General features: G+C 35.8%; 1 protein-coding gene across 2 annotated transcripts; it reads left to right on the top strand.

The window, feature by feature from the left end:
• Positions 1–2,396: 2,396 nt before the first annotated feature.
• On the top strand, positions 2,397–18,530 carry LOC109093100. 2 transcript variants are annotated; one of them, XM_042726778.1, is made up of 7 exons: positions 2,397–2,513; positions 3,264–3,351; positions 6,245–6,538; positions 13,766–14,017; positions 16,384–16,535; positions 16,625–16,762; positions 16,861–18,530. In XM_042726778.1, the coding sequence occupies exons 2-7, from the start codon at positions 3,312–3,314 to the stop codon at positions 17,023–17,025; spliced, it is 1,041 nt and encodes a 346-aa protein (XP_042582712.1). In that variant the 5' UTR covers positions 2,397–2,513; positions 3,264–3,311; the 3' UTR covers positions 17,026–18,530. The 2 variants fall into 2 exon arrangements, with proteins under 2 accessions (XP_042582712.1, XP_018962375.2); XM_019106830.2 differs by lacking the exons at positions 2,397–2,513; positions 3,264–3,351; positions 6,245–6,538 and adding exons at positions 11,298–11,536; positions 12,434–12,521; positions 13,370–13,663.
• The last annotated feature ends 1,658 nt before the right edge of the window (positions 18,531–20,188 follow it).

Below are 20,188 nucleotides of genomic sequence, written 5' to 3'. Positions count from 1 at the left end.
AGCACCAATGTCTTTTATTCCTATTCACACAGATTATTATGATTACAAGTAATACATTTTGATGTTCACACATAATAATCACATAATTAGCTCTATACGCATGACTTTTCTGACATGGTAAACTTGCTCGATAGCTCACCCGGTGCAGCACTGCACTTGCCATGCGAAGCAAAGAGTCTTCTGAAATATGACTAATGATAAAAGAGCTCAAATAAAGCAAGCTAAAACGGCATGGTTGCCTCAGTGAATATGTTATTATCTCACAGTTGCTTTTGTTAACACTATCGGTTACATTTAAGGTTGAATTTAATGTAGATGGTACGTTATTTTCATACAAGATACTTTTAAATATACTATGCTACATACATATGTCAGTATGCTAGTGTTCCATTCCGGATATAGTTGGAGTCTGTAAATGAGAAATACTGTAAACTACTAAACTATTAGACCATGTGGAATCAAATGATGATTCAACATAGATCTGCTGCTTTATTCATGACAAAACAGCAACGGTCGGGCATGTGATGGACCTGCTCACTAGGAAGGACTACTTCACCACCTTGTGGCCAAGAAAAGCAGTGCCACAGATTTGAGACACTTTGGGAAGAACAACTATTCTGTAAACTCTGATGGACAATACCTGATTTTATAAACACATGGATATTGATCTATTTTTCTAGAGAGTAAGGATTATGGATTACAATGCACTGGAGGGTTGCTTGTCATTGACTGGAAGAAATCATCATATTTAAACCACTGTACTGTAGTTAATGATAGAGCAAAGGTACAACATTTAGAGTGAATAACTTGTGCGTGTCTTATTAAGAGACTGCGTTGGATGTGATTTGTATCTATATTTGTGTCTAACAGTGCCAGTATAGAGCTATTTTGGGTAAAGATTTAGTTTTTTTTCCCAATAGTTGATCTTTTGTCACTGGAATAAACATTATAATGTTTGTTAACAATACTAAAAGCACTTTAACTTGAGAAGGAGGCTTTATTTTTGAGATTTTGTTTGGGTCCTAGTTAACTGTACATGGCCTTTTATTTGTAAAGATAATGACAAAGAGTGAAAGAATGCATTTTGAATTATAGAAATTGTAAAGTCAATGTGCCTATGAATCAACAACAACAACAACAAACAACAACAACAACAATAATAATAAATAAGAAATGTTTATTAAGTCAAGTACCACTATTACTGTTGTACATTATTATTGTTCATGCATTGTGTTATTGTTAGTCAACAAACTCCCCATTACACAAATTATTGAGGTGAAATGTAATTAGTTTTATAAAATTAATTTCATGCAAGATCAGATGTAAGCTTTTCAGCTTGCAAGTGATAAACCACCTATGACACATTATTATTATTATTCAGATAATTTATGTTGTTGAAAAATAATGAATTTGCTATTATCTTTAGCACATTTTGCCTGTATTCAACTGCGGCTGTGAGGAAACATCTGTTTCATGAATTTCCTTTTGTGTTTAGTCACTTTCATAACTGGACTTTCATCACTTTACCTGCTAATGATCTCAAATGACTGTTTTTAATAAATGAGAGGTTCTGAAACAGTTGCACAGTGATTTTATCAATGTGTTCAATGAACCGTGCTAAATCACAGTTTCGTAACACCTGGTGTGATTTCGAGGTGAGCATTAAAAACACCTGGCGTTTATTCCCTTGAATTCCCAGCATCATGAAAATGAAAGATGAAATCATGATGCAGATGAAATCTGAAGTCACTCTGAAGCATGGCTTTTTTTGTGCCACTGTATACAGTCACATACACACACAGCGAATCATAACAGCCAAGTTTGTTATATGTCACTCAGTATTTATTTATCTATTTATTACTGTACTGTAGTGGTGTTATTGATGGGATAAAAGCCAGTTTTAAGTCTTATTGTTACTGAACAGTTACACTGCCTGAATGATTTTATATATTTACTCTTTTAGAAAAATGGTATAAAACTGTCACTGGGATGTACATGCTGTCAAAAGGTAATAATATGTGCACTTTAGGGTCCTAATATGTCTTTTAAAGCACTAATATGTTCCTTTTAGCTTTTGTACCTTATGGTACTGCCCCAATGATGGCTTGATAGATATAGATCAGGGGTCTCCAACCCTGCTCCTGGAGAGCTACTGTCCTGCAGATTTCATCTCCAACCCCAATCAAACACACCTGAAGCAGCTAATCAAGGTGTTCAGGGCTACTTGATAATTACAGACAGTTGTGTTGGAGCAGGGTTGGAACTGAAGTCTGCAGGACGGTAGCTCTCCAGGAGCAGGAGATGGATAGATAAATAGATGTGATATTACATTGTGATGCATTAATTGTACAGCAAGAGTTTCCGTATGACATCACTTTCATACAGTGGGTCAGAAAAAGGACTTGAGTCACATGCTAAAAACAAATGAACAGGAACAGGAAGACTTCATTTTTGAGAGTGGAAGCCATGTTGTCTCATTCTGTTTAAGACTTTTACTAAAACCGATATTGCAGGTAGGAATTTATGCTCTTGTGTAATGAGTGATATGTGAATGCATGCATATTTTGTTTCATAACTGTGCAGCGTGTGCACATGGAGCTGTTTCTGAATGTGTCTGCAGTTCTGCAATTCTGCATTTGACAAGTAATATGCAATTTTGACAACATGCTGTTGTGTGTGTGTGTGTGTGTGTGTGCATTAAAGTTGAAATGAATGCGTTAAAGTGTTCACTGGTTAAGAAGGTTTAGCTGTTTGTGGTGTAATTTGCACATTTCTATGTAAATGGGTAGACATGTAAACAGTTGCATGAATTATAAGAGCACAAATGTATGATGTAATGTCTAGGATTTCATTTAGAATCATGTGTTTGCGGAGTATGTTAAGTAGGTGAAACTTAAATTCTGAAATTCCATGTGAATTATTTTTATGTGTGAGCGTGTGTGTAAAAATCACCTCAAACTCAGAGGAGGTTCAGACTTTCCACCAGACTGGGAGAAAAGTTATAGTGATATGCTCTGCTAACTGCATAACTAAACACCCACAAACACATACAGTAATCAGTTGTTTTCTATTTTGTTGCACTTTACAGAAGTACGTAAGACTGAGGCTGTATTGGAAAAAATTATATTAGTGAGCAAAGTTGGTCTAAGCAGTTTGTTGAGATAGAATTATTTATTCGCCTATTAATAAGTCGTTGGTTTGATGCTTTCTGTATGTAAACCTTACATTCACTTTTCTGTTTTTTTCATGTTTCCGGCCTGTAGGTGCTCAACAGGAAATCTGGTGTCTGATTTTTAGTCGAGCTGAAAGCCATGAAACTCATTCTGCGGTGGATTTTTTGCTTCAGTTTAGGTGTGTATCTACTGAATGGATGATATCTACTATGTGAAGGATTTTCTATTTTAAAACAGAATCTAAAGATCCCCCTCAGGTTCTTGTTAAAGTTCAGTACTGAAGGAATGGTTCACACAAAACAGCACAAAAAAAAAAAAAAAAAAAAAAAACAACAACAACAAAAAAAAAAAAAACACGTCTTTGTGGAACACAGAAGTCAATACATCCTGATTTTTCTTCACAATCAAAGCACACAGCGTCAGGAGTACTCTCAGAAACAAAGGCACAAAAGCCACTAATATGTAAAAAATGTTTCCCTTTTAGAGTAAATATGGTACAAAGGAGGACCTTTAGCAAAGGCACTGCACCAGTGACAGCTTTTTTTACCTCTTTTTTTTCCTGACAGTGATAGCCTATATAGTCTAAAAAGTAGTCCATACAGCTTGTGCACTATATTTCAAGCAATTTCCAAATTTCTTGCATTTTATTTTATTTAAATAATAATAATAATAATAATAATTTCAGGTTCTACAATTCTAAGGTTTGGTGTCAGTAAGACTTTTATTCAGCAATGATGCATTAAATTGGTCAAAAGTGACCGTAAAGACATTTGTATTCTTAAAAAAGATTTCATATAAATGCTGTTCTTTTGAAATCCTGGAATAATGTATTCAAACGATTTCAACAAAAATAGTAAGCATCACATCTATTTCACAGTGTAACACAAATTTGTTTCACTTACATTTTGTTATGGTTCTTCTTTAATTCTGTGGTGCTAATTATTATTATTGTACTATTTATTTTCACGCAGCATCAATATTTTGGTGTATATTTAGGTCAGGTAAATTTGAGAACTTCTAGCATTAATTATGAAACATTGGTTTAGTACAGATAAGCTTTTGTAATTTAGCATACTTTTAAAAAATAGTTTGCTTTTGCAATGATGGGAACATTCTAGAAGCTGTAAAATTCTGTAGTATTCTGTAATATCTAGTGCTTTCTGGAACATTCCAAAAAATTGTGGGACTAGTCATATATATATATATATATATATATATATAGCATATTTGTCACATGGAAAAGATTAAGATAAAAAAAAAATTACACAAAGATAACCCAAGTGAATACAATTTTATTAAGAGACTTTTTATTTATGAAGGGAAAAAAAAGCTGTCCAAACCTGCCTGGCACTACGTGAACCTAATAATTGGTTGTGCCACCCTTTGCAGCAACAACTGTAACCAAGCATTTGCGATAACTGGCAATGAGTCTTTCACATTGCTGTGGAGGAATTTTGGCCAACTCTTCTTTGCAGAATTCTTGTTATTCAGCCACATTGGAGGGTTTTCGAGCATGAATGGACCATTTAAGGTCACGCCACAGCATCTCAATCAGATTTAAGTCCGGACTTTGACTCAGCCACTCCAAAGTCTTCATTTAGTTTTTCTTCAGCCATTCAGAGGTGGATTTGCTGGTGTGTTTTGGATCATTGTCCTGCTGCAGAACCCAAGTGTGCTTGAGCTTGAGGTCACGAACAGATGGCTGGACATTCTCCTTCAGGATTTTCTGATAGAGCACAGAATTCATGGTTCCATCAATAATGTCGTCCAGGTCCTGAAGCAGTAAAGCAGCCCCAGACCATCACACTACCACCACCATATTTGACTGTTGCTATGATGTTCTTTTCATGAAATGCTCTGTTGGTTTTATGCCAGATGTAACGGGACACACACCTTCCAAAAAGTTCAACTTTGGTCGCATCAGTCCAAAATATTTGTCCAAAATATTTTTTGGCAAATGTGAGACGAGGCTTTGTGTTATTTTCTGTCAGCAGTGGCTTTTGCCTTGGAACTCTCCCAAGGATGCAGTTTTTGCCCAGTCTCTTTCTTATTGTTGAATCATGAACACTGACCTTAACTGAGGCAAGTAAGGCCTGCAGTTCTTCAGATGTTATTCTGGGTTCTTTTATGACCTCCTGGATGAGTCGTCGCTGTGCTCTTGGGGTAATTTTGGTCGGCCGGCCACTCCTGGGAAGAGTAACCACTGTTCCAAGTTTTCTCTATTTGTGAATAATGGCTCTGACCGTGGTTCACTGGAGTCCCAAAGCCTTAGAAATGGCTTTATAACCCTTTCCAGACTGATACATGTCAACTATTTTGTTATTCATTTGTTCCTGAATTTCTTTAGATCACAGCATGATGTGTTGCTCTTTAAGCATGCTTCACTTTGTCAGACAGGTTCTGTTTAAGTGATTTCTTTATTCAACAGGTCTGGCAGTAATCAGAGTGTGGCTAGTGACATTTAACTCAGCTTTCTAAAATAATGTGGTTAATCATAGTTCTTTCATGATTTAACAGGAGGGGGCAATACATTTTTCACATAGGGCCAGGTAGATTTGGACAGCTTTTTTCCCTTAATGAATGAAATCATCATTTAAAAACTGCATTTTGTATTTACTTGTATTATCTTTGTGTAATATTAAAATAAGTTTGATTATCTGAATCTTTTAAGTGTATATATATATACACACACACACACATATATACATACATACATACATATATATATACATACATACATACATACATACACACACACACACACCCAACCACCCACACACACACACATTTGCAGTTATATATATATATATATATGTTAATGAGCACTGTTAATGATACACAAAAAATATTTTTATTTTTTTTATTCAGCATTTCAAACTTCATAAAGAATACATTTATACATTAACATTTACATAGAAAACTTTTACTTTGTAAAAATAATATCTCACAACATCACTTTACTGTATTTTTGATCAAATAAATGCAGCCTCGGTGAGCAGAAGAGACTTCCTTCAAAAACATAAAAAATAACTCATTATAGATAAATTAATATTACATTTTTATTCATGCAGGTTTTGTCGCTGATTGCCAAGTGAATCATTATGGATTGAAAGGAAGCTCAATCCGTCTGAGCATCAGTCCCAGAAATCAGTCACTAACTAATGTTGGGTGGCAACGATTAAACAGGAAAGAGGTGCTTACAGACGCAAAAGAAGTTTCCCCTCATTTTGAGAAAAGAATGAGCCTAAACGTCTCAGACATGTCTTTGACCATACACAACCTTGAGGAAAATGACAGTGGACTGTATGAAGTCATTAAGAAGTGGGAGTCTGAACCTCTGGCTGCATTCACACTTACAGTGGAGAGTAAGATATGCATCTCATGTACACTGCATGCTTATAACATGATATATACTTCAGCATTTCAGCTCAGATGTTGCTGCTAACTCATCTGTGGTGTTTTTCCAGACACTGTCTCTAAGCCTGTAATCAGAGTGAACCAATATGACACTAATTCGTCTGCTGAAGTGTGTCGGGCCGCAGTGAACTGTTCAGCTGATGGCAGCTGGGCCACGTTTGACTGCCACCAAAATGTCTGTACAAAGATACGATCCTCTCCATTCTCCATTAACATCACTGTCACTGCACTGGACAGCAACAGCATCAAATGCTACGTCAACAACAACGTGAGCATGAATCATTATAAAGCTCCCAACATTATATGTAACCATTTCTGTCTAAAATTGCCAGTATAGAGGAATTTTGGATAAAGATCTAGTTTTTTTTTTTTTTTATTTTTACAACTACTCACGTTACTGTAATTAAGTAGTTTTTTCATGTACTTGTACTTTTTGAGTATATTTTTAAAGCTGTAGGTTACTTTTAGGGGGGAAGTCGTGGCCTAGTGGTTAGAGAGTTTGACTCCTAACCCTAAGGTTGTGGGTTTGAGTCTCGGGCCGGCAATATCACGACTGAGGTGCCCTTGAGCAAGGCACCGAACCCCCAACCTCACATGTCCTGAAAAGTGAAGCTGCAGGCTCATTGATCACACCCTGGTGGCTGGCTGCAGTACAGGTCATAAACCCCACCCTCTCCATGTAAACAAATGGGGCTTGAGTCAAAACGTCATTTAAAGGGATACTCCACCCCAAAATGAAAATTTTGTCATTAATCACTTACCCACATGTCGTTCCAAACCCGTAAAAGCTTCGTCATTGGAATACAATTTAAGATATTTTGGATGAAAACTGGGAGGCTTGTGACTGTCCCATAGACTGCCAAGTAAATAGCAGTGTCAAGGTCCATCAGACGTGCAATCTGGGTTATATGAAGCAACGGGAACAGTTTTTTGTTAGTGAAGAAAACAAAAATAATGACTTTTTTCAACAATTCTTTGCTTACAAAAAGTGTTCCTGTCACTTTATATAACCCAGATTGCACGTCTGATGGCAGATCGAGTATTCGGACGATGACTTTCATACCTTTTATGGACCTTGACACTGTTATTTACTTGGCAGTCTATGGGACAGTCACAGGCCTCCCGGTTATCATCCAAAATATCTTAAATTGTGTTCCGAAGAACAAATCATCTATTATTTTTTAACAAATACATGATTAAAAGTGAATAATGACAAAATGTTAATTTTGGGGTGGAGTTACCCTTTAAATATAAATGAAATTACGCTTCCAATAGAATTTTCCGTTTTTGGTCATTTAAGGTAGTTGTTATTACACTGAAATATGTTAAACCGTTCGTTTATGTAATAAGTTTGATTTTAGCTAATAATTTGATGCTACAAGAACGGGGCGTGTCATTATGGTTGATTGGGTCTGCGGGAGTTTGGGCGGGAGTTTGATAAAGCGGTTCCTTCTCACGACACTACTCCGCAGACTCTGGCTCCAAATGACGTCATTTACTCAAGATGGCAGCGGCCATACTGAGATGCTTTGGCTTCACTTTTCTATAGTGGAAGGAATAAGAGACTTTTTTTTTTTTTACAGTCTATGAAAGGGACTAATAAAAGCCCTGATATCTGAACCAGGAAAAGTGCCGCTGCAGCAGGTGAAGAGCTGATCAGACAGTGAGGGAGCTCAGCGTAAATTATGTACTCAAAGTTTGGAGTAATAAACTACATGGTAGTGTTATCATAAATATCTATATTTTGATACCGATACTGAAATATCTGACAGGGTTCCATTACTCATTTCCCACAGTATCTACCAAATATACATCAATACAGTCTGCGTCTGTCTTTCCTCTCCAACAGTGAGTTTGACACACATCTGCCTCCCCTCAATTACTGAGTCTGAATATCCGTGCGGGACTGTAGGTATTCCGCATGATTTTAATCATTCCTGTGCAAATGTGGTGAGAGCTTTATTATAACATGAGAACACAATCATGCAATCGCAGAGAGCTCTCAAATAGAGCGTCAAGTTTTCAACCATTCAGAATAGATCCACACCTGACCAATGAAAATGCTACTAGAAATTTTATTGGCTGTAAGTGAAATGCATCAGAAAGTCTTTCAACAATCAAAGATGGAACTTTAATTTATTTACAATGTAAGTTTGCTTAGAAATGTTTCGGAATGGGATATTTGTATGATTAGTACATATAAATATCCTAGTCTCTCTAACGGCATCATTGTACAAACATTACAGGTCAAAGCCATCTGATGTTCCATTTATCTAAACAAACAACATATAAAACACTGCCTATAAAAATTCAGTGTTGTCATATTTTGAATACCTCAACTGAATTGAGGTCATTTATTTTATAATTTTTATTTTGTTACGGACTGTGCGCTTGTCTTTTTTTAGTAAATTCAATTAAGTTTGAAATCAAATTTTAAATCAAGCTTCCTTGTGCTGTAAGCTTTTGCAACAAAGTTTCCCTATTTTAAAGACACAAATACACAGAATGAGCAAATGTTTAAGATTGAGACCTTTGTAATGGTAATTCATCAATGTTTATATGTATGTAAATAAAACCCTATATTAAAATCTGTTTATCATATAAAGTAAACTTGTCTTTTTAGAAGACTTGGATTAAACCATTTAAAGCTTGAAATAGTGATTGCTTTGACAAAAAATGGATTATTATCATTCAGATGGTTTAAGTTATTGAAAAAGAATGATTTTATTTTTGTCTTTTGGTCATTTTGGTCTTAAACTGTGGCTGTAATGACACATTTCACTTTCAGAACTGGACTTTCTTTACTTTACCTGCTAATGATCTCAATTGTCTGTTTTTAATAAATGAGAAGTTTTGAAACCGTTGCACAGTGATTTTATCAATGTGTTCAATGAACAGTGTTAAATCGCAGTTTCGTAACACCTGGTGTGATTTCGAGGTGAGAGGTAGAAACACCCGGGGTTTATTCCCTAGAATTTCCAGCATCATGAAAATGTAAGATTAAAGTGCAACGCAGATGCAGGTGAATTCAGCCTTCATCTGTAGTCACTCTAAAGTATGCACAGTATTTTCTTTCTTCGAGCAACTGTATGAAGTCACATATACACCCAGGGTACACACACAAATTCTTTAAAAATGTAAACGTATTTACAGGCTGTGAGTCAGAAGCACCAGACTGTCCTTGCAAAGTTGGAACTGCCCCACTTTATGGAAACAGACACCAGCATTGTAGGCTACTCTCCCAGGATCCTCCGCTAAATGCGTTGAACACATCTGAACATTTGGGTTGAACTGTTCTGTAACAGTGTTGTAAATACAACTTAACCACTGATTTCTAGTCATGTCCTCTTTCGGAAGACCAAACAAAGTAGTTTTGCTTTCACAACAAAACACACAGCATCTCCACGACATGGCTGCGGCGGTGGCAACAGCGAGAGGTTACGCCTTCTTTGGGTGGGGTTATGCAAATCTTCCTACACAGGGATATAGACGTGGGGGCATGTTAGAACGAGCCATTTTAGGAGGGCGTGGTTGACTCTTAACTTTTCTTTATGCACCAAGAGCTTGTAACACTACAAAGAGAAAGGAAAAATTGAAATCGCGTGACATGACCCCTTTAATCACCTCTGATTGGCTATTGCATTCCAGAAATCAACAGCTTTGTCTGTGACTGGCTACATTGTGCAATGCTTTAAACACGTGTTATAAATAGAAACCCTAGCTTTGCATGTTAATAATTTTAATTTTAATATTAGTTGTTCTTTTTGCTTTTGTGCAACAGATAAATGACAATTTATATGCTTTTAGATATATTTTATGTTTAGATAGTTCTATTTTGCAGGAGTCTCGCGACTCATTTTATTCTCCCGCATCCCGCACACACATAAGTGTCTACACTCTTAAAAATAAAAGTGCTCTAAAAGGTTCTTTACAGCGATGCCATAGAAGAACCATTTTTGCTTCAACAAAGAACCATTCAGTCAAAGGTTGTGTAAAGAACCATCTCTTTCTTACCTTTTTATAATCTGAAGAACCTTCTTTCAGCACAAAGAACTTTTTGTTAGGTCCTGCGGGGGTGCAGGTTTCTAACTTAAACCCTCAGTTCTCCCTTTGTCTGGGTCCGTTCTCGTTTATTACAGTGTTTAGTTATGTTTCTTTAAGTTTGTTATTAAAGTCTATTTCCAGTTATTCTCCTTTGTCGTGCGAGTGTTTTATCTGACCAACATGTTACACATATATAAGCTGAAAGAGGATCAGATGACAAAACAGTTTGTGAATTTGTGCATTTTACTATGTTTGAAGGACAAAAGCCTTGAAATACATGATGAAATATCATACAGAGTGATAAATCAAATAAAAATCAATGTGTTCATCAGTAGTCAATGCAGTGTTGAAGCTTCTTAAACCTGTAATGATTTTTGTAAATGCAGAGCTCAAATGCTGTGTAGACACCTGACTAATGACTGATCGCTTCGTGAATGTCCACAAAACTGAAGACTTTCTGAGTGTATATAAGCAGCAGGCTATTTCAGAAAGAAAAACTGAGGAATTATGAATAATTTCTTGCTGTTGTGTAAATAATATGTAATCATATAATCCATAAAAAAATAACTGCAGTCTGATCATTTGAAAACGTTATTTAATCTAATTTAATCTAGTACTGAATTTTTGGAAATTGATTAAATAATCCAGATTAGTTACTAGCCAGCTCTTTGTACCATTTAGGGAAAAAAATAAGGTACAAAGACTCCAGTTAGATAGATAGGTTAGGGTACATTGTCATGTATTAATAATAGTTTCTGAATAACATCATTTCCATATAGTAGGTCATAAATAGAACTGAACTCGTGTCAAACATGCAAATGAACAGGAAGACTTTTGAGTTTGAGAGTGGAAACTGTTGCATCTCATCCTGTTCAAGACACTTACTACAACAGATCTTGCAGGTAAGAACTTATGCTCTAGTATGTGATCCATTTCTTGCTTTTATACATTTGACATGTCATGAGTGATATGGGAATGCATGCGTATTCTGTTTCATTTGAATTCCTATTGAAATAGCTTGAGTTTTCATAACTGTGCAGCCTGTGCACATGCAACTTTTTCTGAACATATGTCTGCAGCTCCGCAATTCTGGATTTGACAAGTAATGTGCACTTTTGACAACATGCTAGTTGTTTTACGTGTACGTTAAAGTTGAAATCACTGGTTAAAGCATGTGTTCTCTGCTTAAACAGGTTTAGCTGATTGCAGCACAATCTGCGTATTTTTGTGCAAAAAGGTGGACAATCATTTGCATTAGTTATAAGAGCACAGATTTCTGATGCAATATTTAGGATTTTGTTTAGAATCTATAATATGTGCTTGTTGTGTGTACATTGAGTAGGTGAGACTTTATTTTAAAATTCCATTTGAATTAATCTTCTAATTGTGTGTCAGAGTGTGTGTTGACCTTTTCTGCTGTCTGTGACTCATTGTGATAAAAAAAGTTCAGAGGAGGATCAAACTTTCCACTAGACTAGGCAAAAAAGTTACGCTGATATGCTCTGGTAACTGCATAACTAAACACACATGCACACCCACCCAAAACCACCCACATATACAGTGTTAAAGTAATCACTCATTTTTGACATTTTGTACAGAAGTACAGAAGTCTGAGACGACTGTGAAAATGAGACGTTATTAGTGGACATAAAGTTGGTCTAAACAGTTGGTTGAGGTAGAATTATTCACTCATTTAGACTGCTTAATTGGTTTTGTGCTCTGTACATAAAACTTGTTTTGCAGAAGAACTGCACTGCTGACATTCACTTTTCTGTTTCTTTCATGTTTCCGGACTGCAGGTGCTCAACAGGAAATCTGGTGTCTTATTTTCAGTCGAGCTGAAAGCCATGAAACTCATTCTGCGGTGGATTTTTTGCTTCAGTTTAGGTACATACCTACTTTATGAAGGATTTCGCATCTCAAAACATAGTCAAAAGATTCCCCTCACAGGTTCTTTTTAAACTTTATTATTGAAGGAATGGTTCCTAACAAAACACCCTTGTGTTGTTCCAAACACATGACTTTCTTTCATCCGTAGAACACAAAAGAAGATATTTGTAAGAATTTGCAGCCTGATTTTAGTGACAGCTTTTATACCTTTTTTTTCTCAGAGCGTAGCCTGTAAAGTGCAAAAAGAAGTCCATACAGCAAGTCTTTTTAAGTTTTACGATAGATTTGAGATATAGATCCACAAATAAGAATACTTTTCATTATACTGTATGGCTTTCCATCAAGCAATTTTTTTTACTTCTTGCTTGCTTTGTATATTATTTTATTTATTTTTCTTATAAATCCTATCATTCCAAAGGTTTGGGGTCAGAAAGACTTTTTTTTTTTAAAGAAATTAATATTCAGCATGATGCATTAATTTGATCAAAATGTTCAACGTTATTTTTTACTTTCTATTCATCAAAAAATCCTGAAATAATGTATCATAGATTTCACAAAAGTATGAAGCAGCACAACTGTTTTCAACATTGAGAATAATCAGAAATGTTTCTTGAGCAACATCTTACAGACCCCGAACTTTTGAACTGAGATGTATACAGGCTATAGGCGAATTACTGCAAAGTCGCAACAAACTAGAGTTTTTATTTCGGTCAATTTTAGGGTGTTTTAAGTCTTCAGTTTCTCTCCATGGTTTCACTACGATTGTCGTAAGATATACTGATCTTCAATATATTGAACTGGTATGTATGACCATTGTAGGCCATTGTACATATTTATTCATGCAGGTTTTGTCGCTGATTGCCAAGTGAATCGTTATGGATTGAAAGGAAGCTCAATCCGTCTGAGCATCACTCCCAGAAATCAGTCACTAACTAATGTTGGGTGGCAACGATTCAACAGGAAAGAGATGCTCACAGACGCAAACGAAGTTTCCCCTCATTTTAAGAAAAGAATGATCCTAAACGTCTCAGACTGGTCTTTGACCATACACGACCTGGAGGAAAATGACAGTGGACTGTATGAAGCCCTTAAGAAGTGGGAGGTTGAACCTCTGGCTGCATTCACACTTACAGTGGAGAGTAAGATATGCATCTCATGTACACTGCATGCTTATAACATGATATATACTTCAGCATCTCAGCTCAGATGTTGCTGCTAACTCATCTGTGGTGTTTTTCCAGGCACTGTCTCTAAGCCTGTAATCAGAGTGGATCAACATGACTTTAATTCGTCTGCTGAAGTGTGTCGGGCCGCAGTGAACTGTTCGGCTGATGGCAGCTGGGCCACGTTTGACTGCCACCAAAATATCTGTACAAAGATACGATCCTCTCCATTCTCCATTAACATCACTGTCACTGCACTGCACAGCAGCGGCATCGAATGCAACGTCAGCAACAACGTGAGCAAGAATCATTCTCAGACTCCCATTACGTGTAAGCATGCTTTTTTTTATTACTCATTGTCAATACTGATGTCATGTTTCACATTGTTGTACTTTAACCTGTAATTATTCATCCTTAGTCAGGTTTGGGATTTCACACTGTGCATCTGTAAACCCTGAGTTACAGATGATGAGTTACAGTTAATGTTCTTATTTGCATATTAATGTGATTAATCACATTAATCCCAATTTTTTTTCAGACATGAAAATATCCAGATGATGTGTCATTAGTAACCCTTTGAAATAAAGCCAACTTACTGAAATCCTATTTAAACTTCTTCTTCTTCTTCTTCTTCTGAGACCAAATTTTAAAGTGTATCTCCTCCTAGACTTTTAAAGCTACAAGCACCAAACTCGGGTCAGAGCTTCAGACTGGTGTGACTCGGGTTGCTAGATCTTTTCTAACTGATCTGGCTTACGGTTTTTGTAAACCAGACTATCAAATCCACCTAAAATCACATAGACTTTCATTGAGGGGTGAAAACTTTTATACAGTAAGACTTATAGTGTATTTAAGCTGTGTACTGCCAGAGCAAAGCTTAACAACTCCCTGCTGAAAATACAGCTAAAACCAGCCTAAGCTGATCAACTGCTCTGACTGGTCTCCCAAGCTGGTTTTAAAGTGGTTGTGGCAACATTTTTAGCAGGCCAGTCTGGTCTAAGCTGGTTTTTAGCTGTTTATATATATATATTTTTATATTTTATTTATATATATATTTTTTTTTTACTGAATTTTACTGAATTTTACTGGTTTTAGCTGGATTAGCATAGAAACATGCTAACAAAATGTTAGTAATTTGCTAATCTTGCTAACATCATGCTAATAACATGCTAATCATGCTAGAAACGTGCTAGTAATTTGCTAATCATGCTAAAAGGGTTAAAATCATCTAGTAACATGCGAATCATGCCAGTAACGTGCTACTCATGATAGAAACATGTTATCAACATACTAGTAACATGCTATTCATGCTATACTCATGCTAGCAAAATGCTAGTAACTTCGTAATCATGCTAACAAAATGCTATTGACTTGCTAACCATGTTAACAAAATGCTAACAAAATGCTATTGACTTGCTAACCATGTTAACAAAATGCTAGTAACTCGCTAATCATGCTAGAAACATGCTAGTGACATTCTAGTAAACTTGCTAATCATGTTAACAAAATGCTAACGACATGCTAGTAACATGCTAAAAATGCTAGCAATTTTGCTAAACATGCTAACAAAATGCTAGCAACTTGATAAACACGTTAGAAACATGTTAACATCATGCTAGTAACGTTAATCATGCTAGAATCACGATAGTAACATGCATTATAGGGTTACTATTATGCATAAAAACCCTTATACAACACTGATAGTAATACTGAGATAAAAAACAAACAAACAACAACAAAAAACAACCATCAACATATTTCTAAGTTGTTACTTTATTGTAACATATATCATAAAATTATTATATCAGTGCTACCAGTATTACAACATCAATATTGCAAATTATTTGTAATATTTAACATTTGAAATTTTAATTTATGCACTACTTTGTGATTGCAACGTTTTAGTGCAGTTTTCACTAACAACTGCAATTGGATTTATATGTATTCCTAAATTCACTGATATCCCAGCGGTCACAGTTGTGACCATCAACATGTTTACTGATTCTGTGACAACACTCCACAAAATTAATAACTGTGAATTCATGCATTAATACTAGACACCTTAAAGATAACATGGACCAAAAATCTTTGTCATATCTTTATGTTAACATACTTTATGCCTTTGGTTTCTGAGCTTTGATGCAGCCATCATCTTCTCATGGTGCAAACAGGAAATAAACTGCTTTGGTCATGTGACAACTTGCACTAACCAGTATTTGGCGTTTATAATGTGTCTTCAAAAAAAATCAGTGGATTTCGTCAATAATCAGGGGCTAAAGCCACCGAAGTAGCTATTCACCAATTGCACAAGAGGATAGGGTTGCTGTTTTCTTCTGAGCTATTCTGAGATGTGTCTGAAGTCTGTGGTCTTTTGCTTCTGATTTAATAGTGCTCCATCTTCATTATGATCACTGTTGATGAGGAGCTTAATACGATGGCAAGGCCCATTTGTTAATTAGCACAGTACCTGAGCATGGGCTAATTAACTCCTCCTTAATTTAGAACATTGTTTTTAGTCTATAAGCTATACAAAAGCACATCAGGCTTTCAAATGTTATTTTATTTTAATTTCATAAAATAAATAAATAAATAAACAAACAATAAAATAAGACTAAATTAAAATGTCTAGTGAAAATAGCTGTTTTGATGTTGTTTCTGTTTCTAAAATGTATTTTAATATTTGTATTTATCCTCAGGCCATGAAAAGCAGAAAAGTGATTATCGTTTTCTCCCATCGCTCATCTTCTGGATCGTTGGCACCGTTTGTGGTGGTGTTTTGTTGGGTTTGGTTATGGGTGGGATTGTAGCATTTGTCAAGAGAAGAAAATGTTCAAAAGTTCATCCACAGGTATAATTCAGTCAAATTGTCTCTCAGAAGTGAATTATTTGTCACGACTCTTGTTTTTTTTTAAACTCGGTTATTTCTCTCTTTATCAGTCCAGTCGTGTTGTGATTGAACAGCATCATGAAACAATTTACTGCACCGTGGAAAAGCCGGCCACATCCCAGACATATCCAGGAAACAACACTGTCAGCAACAATGTAGAAACCATCTACGACACTCCATCACGACATGTATGTAATATCTAACTGAATCACATCTGAACAGTGAGATTGTTTAGATGCAGTGAAACTCTGTGTGACCTGTTTATTTGTTGGTTTGTCTTTCTCAGACCAAGGCTTGTCAAGTAGACAGTGTGGAGGTGATGAGAGACAATCAGGAGCAACAGCAATCTGGACAAGACAGAACTATTCAAGTAAAAGCTACAGTTCACCAGGCAGCAGAACCCGATTCAGATCCAATAAACACTGTTTACTGCAAACTGGGAGAGATATGACACAAACACATACTGTGCATATCTGAGACGTCATTTCAGTGGAGATTTAAATGTAATTTAATATAAATTCTGTGTTTTTTTTTTTTTTTTTTACTAGTGAATAGATGGGTTTAAGCATCATTGATGGAGACAATACACACTGTATGCTGCCTACTATTTTGTGAAACAGTATATGCAATACATTCTTAAAAATAAATGTTCAAAAATATATTCTTTTTTTGTAGTGATGCAATAGAAGGAACCTTTCAAAGGAACCTTTCAAAAAAAAAAAAAAAAAAAAAGAAACATGTGGAATGGAAAGATTCTTCATGGAAACATCAATCATCAATGAAAATAAAGAACCTTTATTTTTAAGAGTGCATGCAATGATATACATTTTGAACAGTCCTATATTGTTGTCCTGTGACCTCACTGTGTAGCATGTTTAATCGAGTTGAGTCGTCATCTCTGAAAAGTGTGTCATTTTGCTTTTTGAATTCCAATTTTTTTAAATATGTCATCATTTGGAAATGTTGATGTTAAAAGTTACAGCACATATCATGTCTAGTTCATTCCTTACACTGGAAATGAAAAGTCAAGTTGAGCGCAGTTACATGATTGTAGTATTCTTTATCTCATACATCCCTGTGGTTGCACTTTTTGAAGAAAACATAATCGTCTACTGTATTACACGTTTTCTCGATCACACTGATGCTGATGCATGAAGTTTTTTTTTGGTGCACAGGTTTAAATTAATCTCATTTGCTCATAACAGTATATGAATCTGTGCGGACAACTCATAGTTAGGAATGGAGATGAAATATTGTAATACTAAACAATTTTATTTTTGTAAAAACAAGGCAATTTAACCAGTTTGACTTTATTTCTGTCATATGTCTACAGACGGTTTTACTGAGAATTAACAGATGTTTAGAATAAGTTTTATTTAATTTTTTTTTTTGATTTTGACTGATGTTTTTGTGTGTTGAAATCATATTTATGATGGCAAGAAAACCAAGAAAAAATCTGCTCAGGTGCGGATATTTATGCATTCATTATGATCTTCATTATGCAGTGATCTGATTAACTCGGACTCAAAAAGTTCTAATTATATCAGGGTTGTAGTTTTATGGCATCAATTACAGAAACCCTACTACAGCTTGAGATCCAGCAGTGCTGTGACAATCAGATAAATTTAGACCAGGGTTCCTCAAATCTTGCCCTGGAGGACCAAAGTCACCTGCCTGTGATTTTTTAATGATCCCAAAGACATTGATTAGCATGCTCGGGTGTGTTTGATTAGGGTTAAAGCCAAACTCTGCAGGAAAGTGGATCTTGTGGTCCAGATTTGAGGATCCCTGATCTAGATAAAGTGCACAGACATCAAAAATCGTATGAATCAACAGTGGTGACAGTCAAATGAAAGACTTCCTGCTGCAGTGCATGATGGGAACCAAAAAAAAAAAAACCCTCAACCATGAATCCCAGCATGCAGTTTGACATGAATAAATTATACAGATTAATTATCTCACTGTGTATTATTCTTAATACTTGCTTTTATTTTTCCTGTTTTGCTGTGACTTTAGTTGCTTGTTTTGAGATGGTCAGAGATTATCTGTATGTTTTATTGATTGTTGAGATTCATACGCTGATTCTTGATGTCTGTGTGTGTCAAATGCTGCAGGAGTTGATTTTTTTTTGTGCACATTGATTTTGATGTTGTTCAGAGTAGCTGATTGTCACAACTAAGCTAAATCTCTAAGAAATTGTATTAGCACAAGGTTCAACCATAAAATAAAAATCTCCCACATAATAAGAGTGTTACCCGAATGTGATCAGTGAATCAGGTCACCCCATGATGACTGTATCGTCAGCATCAATAACATTCTGATTATATCCTGATTATATTTGGCTTTTCTTGCTATAATATCTTATAAACACACAGTTATCACAGCCAGAAAAAAAGCACAATAGTCAAAGGTCAGGAGCCCTAGTGAAGCAAACACTAATCACTATAATGGTGATTTCAATTGAAATGCAATAAAACATCAGCGTCTAAACCTCTGTTAATTCACAGTAAGAACTTCTGTAGACATATGACAGAAAACTCAAGTCAAACTGGTTAGTAATAAGTGAAGCTGGTAACACTGTTTGCAGAGTTGTTTAATCAACCTCTGCTGGCTCTTGAGGGTCTGGTCTTCAACACACCTCTGGTCTTGACTATTTATTTTATTTATTAAAATTTACTTAGAAAGGGACCATGTACATTTTTAACATAAATATTTCAATTGCATGCATTGTACCGAATTCAGCCAATGGCTAGTTTAATCCGCAGTCTCTTGGCATGTAATCATAATCATAGGTAAATATAAAAACATAAAACAACAAACACATACAATACAGTACTACTACATCCTATCAGAGCCAAAAAAGAACAATAAAGATAGCGTCCAGTTAAACCACGTCAGTATTTACAGAGTTGAGTTGATTTTAAATAAGATTTTAGTTTTACTTTAAAAATGTCAATAGATGTGCACATCCCTATGTCTTCTGGTATGTGTTCCAATGAATAATAGCTTATTTCACTGAGAAAGATGATAGTCAAGTCAAGTTACCTTTATTTATATAGAGCTTTTAACAATACAGATTGCGTCAAAGCTACAGTTCAGCATTAATTAGGAAAATAGTGTGTCAATAATGCAAAATGATAATAGTAAACACTAATTTTTCAGTTAAAGGCAGTTCATCATTGAATTCAGTGATGTCATCATCCAGCTCAGTTCAGTTTGAATAGTATCTGTGCAATCAAGTCAATGATATTGCTGGACATTAAGTGTCCCCAACTAAGCAAGCAAGAGGCAACAGCGGCAAGGAACTAAAACTCCATCGGTGACAGAATGAAGAAAAAACCTTGGGAGAAACCAGGCTCAGTCGGGGCCAGTTCTCCTCTGACCAGACGAAACCAGCAGTTCAATTCCAGGCTGCAGCAAAGTCAGATTGTGCAGAGGACTCAACAGGTTCCTGTGGTCTTGTCCTGGTGGTCGTCTGAGACAAGGTCTTTACAGGGGATCTGTATCTGGGGCTCTAGTTGTCCTGGTCTCTGCTTACATTCAGGGCTGTAGAGGTTCTCTCTAGGTGCTGATCCACCATCTGGGCTGGATACAGACTAGATCTGGTGGCTACG

Source organism: Cyprinus carpio, chromosome B7 (assembly GCF_018340385.1).
Source record: "Cyprinus carpio isolate SPL01 chromosome B7, ASM1834038v1, whole genome shotgun sequence".
NCBI lineage: Eukaryota > Metazoa > Chordata > Actinopteri > Cypriniformes > Cyprinidae > Cyprinus > Cyprinus carpio.
The sequence above is the reverse complement of the archived record's forward strand: the minus strand, read 5'-3'. Positions and strand labels throughout refer to the sequence as shown.